The sequence below is a fragment of the Tauraco erythrolophus genome, chromosome 24 (assembly GCF_009769465.1).
Source record: "Tauraco erythrolophus isolate bTauEry1 chromosome 24, bTauEry1.pri, whole genome shotgun sequence".
Lineage (NCBI taxonomy): Eukaryota > Metazoa > Chordata > Aves > Musophagiformes > Musophagidae > Tauraco > Tauraco erythrolophus.
Window position 1 is genome coordinate 7,644,756 of NC_141488.1, and position 7,841 is coordinate 7,652,596.

Consider the following 7,841-nt stretch of genomic DNA (forward strand, 5'->3'; position numbering starts at 1 on the left):
ATGGCCACGGGCCCTGTTCCAGCCCTAGCCCTGCTCCAGGAGGGACTGTGTCACCCGTGAACGGGCACTCCGAGCCCAGGCTCCTCACTGCAGCGTGGCTTGGGCAGCCCAGTTGGATGCCAGCACTGAACCCCAACGCTTGGCAAGCACAGTGGTGGCATCATGTTTGCTGGCGCCGGTCAAAAAATGCTTTTCCGTTGCTGCCACCTCAGAGGAAGGTCGCTCCTTGCTCTGCCACAGTGGGGTGCTGGGTGCTGTGCTGCGGTGGGGTGCTGGGTGCGCACCCTCCGTGGGGAATTCAGCGTCTGCCAGCGCTGCAGAGGAGCGTTCCTGGCTGGTGTTGGTTAACGGTGTTGGCCAACAGCAGTTGAGCCAGTGCTGTGGGTTAACGGTTGGCATTTCCCTGGCAGTTCCCTTTGCACTTGAGTTTGAGCCCCTGAGCCGTCTCGAGACAAAGGGCCCCCAGTGCTCCCAGCTCCTTGGCCTGAGCAGCCGAACCCAGGGCAGGGCTCACGCTTCCCACTCCCCAGCAGAAACCTCCACTGCTGGTGCTGCTCCTCAGGCCCCCTCCCCGCTCCGTGGTTCGGTAGTGCCGAGCCAAAAGCGTTTGGTCCGAAGGAAGATTCCTGCTGCCAGCCTGGAGCAAGCGCTGGGCAGGACCAGCTGGGCAGCCCTGGGGCACCCAGGACCCTTCTGGCTGCCGCGCTTCGCGGAGGGGCTCCAGTGGCGTGGCCGCGCCAGCCCTCGGCGCTGCGGTTTGTGGGTTTTGGCCCATTCCGCGGTGTAGGTTTCACTTCCCCCTCCACCCCGAAGGTGCCATACGCACAGCGAGACCCGGGCGGCTCCGAGCTGCCCCAGCGCCGGGCACGACTCCCGGAGGAGAAGGTGGGTGGGGGGCTCCGTGCTGAGGGTGGCCTGGGGTGACACAGGGGTCTGCGAGCCAGCGGGTGCTGCCCGGGCTGGCCCCGACCCTGGCTCGGAGCCGGGACCCTCGTGCCCCAGCAGGTCTCGTCTCCCGCAGACAGAGCCGCGGCCGGCAGTGCAGCGCCTGGCACCCATCCTGGCACAGCGCCTGGCACCCATCCTGCTGCCCAAGCTGGGTGAGTCAGCCCTCGCCATGCTGCAGGCCGGGGCTGTGCCCAGGGGGGCTCACTTTGGGTACTGGGGGGACCTGGGGAGCAGCCAGACCCCGTGTCCCCATCCTGCCCTTCCCATGCAGACCAGGAGTCGCAGCTGTGCCAGGCCCTGGTCGACTATGCCCCGGAGCTGCCGGACGAGCTGCCGCTGCGGCGGGGAGATGTCGTCAGGGTCCTCAGCACGGTGAGGGGTGCGGGGACGGGGGGCGACCCCGGGGCTGGTCCCTGGCTCTGACGCCTGCCCTGCCCACAGCGGACGGAGGTGGAGGGCTGGTGGGATGGGCAGTGCCAGCACCGGAGAGGGCTCTTCCCCAGCAACTTCGTGGAGCTCCTGCCGGCACCGGTGCCCACGGTGAGTGGGGGCTGCACCAGAGCTGCCATGCTCGTGCTGCCCCAGGGCTCGTGTGGCTGGACCCTGCACCCTGGAGGGCTCCACAGGGCCAAAGGCTGGCATCTGGCTGCACCGTGCCGGCGGTCCCTGCCTGCAGTCCCAGCGCTGAGTGCCCGCCAATGCCCCGTCCTCACCCAACCCCGCTCTCCTGCAGTTGATGCCAGCGATGCCATCCCGGGATGCAGAGTCCAGTGAGTCCGGCTGTGGTGGCTGTCCAGCCCCGGGGGCCTCAGTGTCCTGCCAGGACGGCCAGGCGGTCCCACGGCCAGGAGCGAGGTGGGTGGGGGCAGCCAGGGCACCAGCCACGCCAGGAGTCAAGAGGAGCCCTGCGGGGCACGGGGACGCGGCGTGGACCAGCACCGAGATGCTCTCTGCTTCGACTTCCTTCCCAGTGCGGAGCCGGTTTCCTCCGGCATCACGTGCGCAGTGTGGGGCTGTGGCAGCTGGGGGAGCCTGGCACGACACCGCGCCGCACGGCCTCGTGGGCAGCCCCGCGCCAGCAGGTAGGGTGGAGTGGCCGCGGCTCTGGGGGTCTCATGCCTGGGGACCATCCTGGTGGCAGCACCCGCGGGGCCACGCTGCTCCCAGGCTGTGCCAGTGCACCAGGAGCCGGGGCAGCTGCCAAGGAGGAGCAGGGGCTGGCGGGATGCTGGGCAGCTCCGGGCACCATCAGCCAGCGCTGCTGGGAGCGATGGAGCCCCGGGGCCCGGAGAGCAGCTCCCTGCACCCTCGGGGCCGGGCGCCTTCGTCCCCATCCTCGTCCCTGTGGCCCTCATGGCTGCCACCGGCTGCGGGCAATAAAAGCCGCCGGCATTTTTGGTGCCTGTGTGGCCTCCATGGTGAGGGCCATGCTGGGGGCAGCAGGGACCAGGTGGCACCGGGGCTGTCAGTGCTCCATGGGGACAGGGTGGCCCACCACGAGGACACGGTGGCCCACGGACACATGCCTGTGGCCTGACGGCCCATATCCCGCTCTGCTGGGGAGCCCATCCTGGTGAGACCCTGGGGCTCGGTGCCAGGGATGCTGCTGCGCCGTGGGCGGCGGCGGGACGGCATCCTGCCCGTGCTGCGCGCAGCGCGCTGGGGAGGTTTGCAGCTGCCTGCTCTGCCGTGTGCAGAGGAAGCGCCGACCGCAGCGGGGCCAGGTGCCGGGATGGGTGCGGGGATGGGTGCGGGGATGGGTGCTGGGATGGGTGCTGGGATGGATGCAGGGCTGGAGGGAGGACCAGCTGCCCCCAAACCAACAGGGCCCTGGGCACATGGCGCCGGGGTCAGTGGGGCCATGGGGCTGTGTCCCGCCAAGTGCCGCTGCCAACCTTGGCAGATGTGGGAGACGGTGCTGGTGGGAACCATGAGTCCAGGAGCGCGGCAGGACGATGCCTCCCGCCCATCCCGGCAGGAGCAGGGTGTGGGGATGTGGAGGGTTCAGGGATGGGGTGGTCCTCGCAGGGTGGGGGGGGCCAATTCCTGTCCCACTCAGCCCATCCCTGTCCCACTGGGAGAGGGGCCACACGAGGGTCCTTCCCCCAGTGCCCAACGAGCCCCTTTGCCCCCTGGCAGCCTGTACGGCAGCGAAGGACGCGGCAGACGAGGAGAGGGAGCCCTGGGGTGAGTCCCTGGGCTGGGGGGAGGGATGGGCATGTGCCTGGGACAGGACCCCGTGCCCAGGGCAGGTCCCTGGTGCCGGGGCACAGCCATGGCCGGGGGTCCCCAGTGAGAAGCAATTCCCGCCCCACTCTCGCGGTGCCGGTCCCAGCCCCGGTCCTGCCTCCTCTCCCCAGAGCTCCCGGCACCAGCAAGGATGGAGCCAGCCAAGCTCCCTCCCAGCAAGAGGATGGCTCCTGCTCCCCCCATCCCTGCCAAGGCCAAACTGGCCCCAGTGAGCAAGTAAGACACACGCGGCTGTGCCGGGGCGTCAGGGCTGCCACAATGCCCCAGCACCGGGGTCGGGCTGGTGTCCATGCTCGGCCCCCGGAGCGGGGCCGGTGTCTCCCCAGGAGGGCAGAGCACATCCCGGCCGTGCTGCTTTACCACCTGTGCCATCCCCAGGCCCAGTGTCCCCCAGCCCTGCACCCCGGCCGACAACAAGTGGGACGGAGCCGGTGACACAGGTGGGCGCTGGGTGCCACCACTGGGCACTGCAGCCGCCGTTGAGGCCATGCCATGTGCCGGCACCAGGTGCTGACACCCTCCCTTCGGCAGATGCTGACAGCTTCAACGCGGTGCCCGTCACCACGGTCAAGCTGAGCCACCCCACTGCCGCGCGGCCCCGGGTGCCGGGTCAGCGGCCGCCCAGTGCGGGGGGTCCCTGCGGGTGGGAGCAGCCCCGGGGGCCTCCCCGTGCCGAGGTCTGCACCCCTCTGCCTGGCGTCGGCCCACCGTGGAGCACGGCAGTGCCGTGGCCGGAGGAGAGGCTGGCCCTGGAGGACCTGAAGGCTGAGGTCCGGTCCCTGCACATCCTCGTGGACCTGATGCGAGTCCAGCACCTGTGAGTGGGGACGGGGGTGTCGGGGTGCTGGGGGGTCCCCAGCGGCCCCGGCTGAGCCATCCCCGGTGCATTGCAGGCGGGACCTGGCAGACATGCGGCTGGAGCTGTGCCAGGAGCGTGCCCAGCGCCAGGAGCTGCAGGTGAGTCCCGGGGCGAGGAGCTGCCCCTGGGCCGGGGTCCCTGCCACCCCCCCAGCACTCACAGCCTCTCCCCGCAGGCTGAGATCGAGCGGGTGAGGAAGGTGCTGCCCTGCTAGCGTGGCCAAGGGCTGCGGTGCCCACCCCTCCTGGGTGGGCGCAGGGGCTGGCGCGTGCACATGGTGCTGTGCCACGTGCCTGGCTGCCCCAGCCTGGGACTGCACTGATCCAGCACCAACACGTGTCCTGCACCGGAGCACAGCTCTGCGGTGCGGCCCTGAGGCCGAGCAGCTGCCCCCCAGGTACAGATTTTGTTTAAAATAAACCATTTTGGGTGCAGAGCATTGCTGGGTTGTGTGGACGCTGCTGAGGGCAGAGCCCTGGGGCTGCCATGTCCCTGCAGGGCTGAGCTGGTGCTACTGGGCATGGGGTGGGGGCGTCCCACCGTGGCATGGGGAGGGGTCTGACCATGGCACAGGGGTCCTACTGCAGCACAGGGGGGTCCCACCATGGTACAGGGTGTCCCACTGCAGCACAGGGGGTCCCACCATGGCACAGGGGGGGTCCCACCGTGGCACAGGGGATCCCACTGTGGCACAGGGGTCCCCCCAGGGCTCACTCGCTGCAGAGCACGGGGAAGGCGCCTGCAGCGCTCAGCCCCGGGTGCCCGGAGTGGACTTGCTGGCAGCCACGGGCAGGGCTGCAGAGTCCACCAGCCAGTCCTGGGGGGGCCAAGTGCCCCCCGCCAGCCCCCATGCCTCGTCCCGGGCTGGGGTGCGGAGGTAGGACCCGCAGCACCTCCTCCTCCTCCAGCCCCCGCATCATTTCCCAGCCCAGCCTCAGCCCCAGAGCATCTTGGCCTCCAGCCACCAGCATGGGACTGGGAGAACATCTGGAAAACATCTGGATCCTGCTGGCTCTGGCAGCGTGGGGACCAGCCTGGGAAGGAGCTATTTTTGTAAAGCTGCCGTGGAGGGGGCTGGGGAGGGGGCAGCGGGGGCCCCCGCAGTCCCCCAGAGCTGAGCTGGTGGCGGGAGCGTGGGCAGGATGTGGCCCGGCCCTGCGGGGAGCACCCCCATCCCCAGGGAGCACCCGCCATCCCGAGAGCCCGGGGGGGGGGAACATCCGCCCCGGTCCCCCCGGGAGGGCGCTGGGTCAGGGCGGGCGGTGCCGGAAGGGACACGGCTAATTTTAGTGGGGCCGGGGAAGGGAAACGGCCAGGGGGGGTGACTGTGGCCAGATGCCCCCCCCCCGGCACCGCATCCACGGCCGCCGCGGCACGCAGGGACCCCTGGGCGTTCAGGGCCCCCCCACGCTGGGCACAGGTGGTTTATTACAGCACCATGTTTCTGGGGCAGGACCCATGGCTCCCACAGACGTACAGCCCAGCCGCGACCCATGGGCACGGGCCCCTCCAGTGCCAAGTCCACGGGGCCAGTGCCCGCCGTTGAGCCCAGCCACGTCTGCCCCGTCCTTGTCCTTGTCCCCGCAGGGTCCGGCGCCGCTCGGCTGGTGCCAGCAGTCGTACCGATGGCTCAAAGTGCATCGTGTCCCGCAGCAGCGGGGGCGAGTCTGGCCCCGGAGTGCCCGTGGCACCAGGGTCTGGCTGGCAGTGGTGCAGTGCTGCTCTGCGGCGAGCAGCCCCCGTGTCCTCCCCGCTCCTGGCCCCAGAGTGGGGCCTGGCAGCTCCCAGGGGTGGCACAGTGTCGGCTGAGCTACCGGGGCGAGCGGGGCACAGTGCCGGGGCAGCTGCCTGTGCGCCGGAGCTCAGTAGTAGTGGACACGGCCCAGGGTGCCGGTGCCAGTGCCCAGGATGTCGGGCTGCCCGTTGCGCCAGATCTCGCGGATGATGCGCTCGCGCTCCTCCAGCCGCTGCGCCCGCTCCAGCTCCTCCGCCGAGGCGAAGACGTTGATGGCCAGCGCTCCGTCCCCGGGGCCGTGGCTCTCCAGCGGGATCTCGGTCACCGGCAGCAGCGACTCGGATGCCACATGGTCAACAGTGTCCTCTTCCTCCTCGTCCTCATCATCGTCGTCCTCCTCATCCTCACTGAGGTCCCTTGGGCAGGGTGGGGGGCGCGGGGGGGACCGGCAGGAGAGGCGCAGCACCAGCAGGCACAGGGTCAGCACCAGCCCGAAGCAGACGCCCAGCACGAAGTAGAGCCCGAAGCTCTCGGGGTTGGCTGCAGGGAGAGGGGAGAGGGTGAGGGGCTGCTCGTGCTGCCGCAGGGCCTGCGGTGGCCCCGGGGTCCCCCGGGACGTGGCACCGCGGTTCCGGGGGGGAGGGCTCACCTCGGATGTGCGCGTACGCGGCCATGCTGTTGCTCAGCAGCTCCATGTCCCGCCGGCGGCTCTCCATCCCGCACCCGGTCACACTCAGCGTCTCTGGGGAAGGCACATGGTTGGCATCTGTGGGGCAGGGGGTGCTGAGCACGGTGCTGCTGGGGACTGGAGCCCTCCCAGAGCCCCTCGTTCCCTCTGGGGCCATTCCCACATGCGCCCATGCCCTGAGCTGGCACAGGGACTTGGACCTGCCCGGGCTGCTCCAGCTGGACAAAGCCCCACCAGGTGCCAGACCGGAGCATCCCGCTCCCACCACCCTGCTGACCTTCCTGCGGGACCAGGACGGATATGGCCCCTCCAGGACACTGCGTTGAGCAGCTCTGCGGCACTGAGCCAAGCTTTCCACCCCGTGCCCCCCTGGGACGCGGGGCCGGGTCCCCGCACACCCCTGTGAGCCCGCCCGTGCCAGCGGGGCTGGTGCTGCCTGTGCACATGTGTGCACACACGTGTACCCCCACACAGCCCCTTCCTGTGCAGCATCCACCCCCCCCGTGCCGCTCCCAGCCCAGCTCCAGCCACGGCTGTTTGCTGTGGGGCCCCGCGGCGCGGGGGCAAGGACCGGCCCAACGGGCAAAGGCCAGCAGGACAGTCGCAGGGAACACTGACCCTGTGCCCCCCCCCCAGCTCCCACCGTGTCCCCAGGCAGGACAGATGAGGGGCAGGCGCCGGACCCTCTGCAAGAGAAGCTGCCCATGCCCTCCCAGTATGGGAACCATGCCTTCCAGGCACGGAAACCTGCCCTGGGAGCTGGGAGGGGACATGGGTGCCCCGTGCCATCTCTTCGACACCCCATGGGTGCCCATCTGAGCACCCACTTCTTCCTGCCCGGAGCCCTGTGTGGCTCCACGCAGTTGAGCTCCAGCCCTGGCAGCCCATCCCCGCAGCCCCCTCACTGCCCACGGTGCTGGTTTGGGGCTGAGTGCCCCTCGGCTGTGGGGTGCCATGGGGCTGGGCAGCGGGCAGGGCAGTGGGCAGGGCGGGAGCCGGTGCAGAGCCTGGCCCTGGCTGGGGACGAGCTCATTTCCCAGAAACGGCTCCAGGGAGGGAGGAATGAGGAAAGAAATGCAGAAAATGTGACACATCAGCACAACCGTCCCTGGACGGTCCAGCACCGCGGGGCCGCCGCACGTCCCGGGGCTGCGCAGCCCCTCGCAGCGGGGCACCCCGAATCATGGCCAGCAGCGTCCCCAGGAGGGTCCCGGTGCCCTCTCTTGTGGAGCAGCCCCGGTGTCAGCCCCTGCCCCTGCAAGGGGGGCGGCTGGGAGCTGCACAGCCCCTCCGTTGGGCTGGAGGGACAAAGTCCTGCTATGGGGCAACAGGGACTCCCGAAGCCCGGCCAGTGGCATGGC

General features: G+C 70.0%; 2 protein-coding genes across 2 annotated transcripts; one reads left to right on the forward strand and one right to left on the reverse strand.

Moving 5' to 3' along the window:
• Positions 1-4,271, forward strand: MNMIP1 (manchette microtubule inner protein 1). The gene is made up of 12 exons (XM_086625911.1): positions 1-15; positions 814-885; positions 1,022-1,100; positions 1,220-1,320; positions 1,390-1,488; positions 1,682-1,718; positions 3,088-3,135; positions 3,309-3,414; positions 3,577-3,638; positions 3,730-4,015; positions 4,092-4,155; positions 4,233-4,271. The coding sequence occupies exons 1-12, from the start codon at positions 1-3 to the stop codon at positions 4,269-4,271; spliced, it is 1,008 nt and encodes a 335-aa protein (XP_086482037.1).
• A 1,648-nt stretch (positions 4,272-5,919) lies between these two features.
• On the reverse strand, positions 5,920-6,550 carry EVA1B (eva-1 homolog B). Its single transcript, XM_086626247.1, has 2 exons — positions 6,442-6,550; positions 5,920-6,332 (listed from the first exon to the last, which is right to left on the reverse strand). The coding sequence occupies exons 1-2, from the start codon at positions 6,506-6,508 to the stop codon at positions 5,920-5,922; spliced, it is 480 nt and encodes a 159-aa protein (XP_086482373.1). The 5' UTR covers positions 6,509-6,550.
• Positions 6,551-7,841: the final 1,291 nt, after the last annotated feature.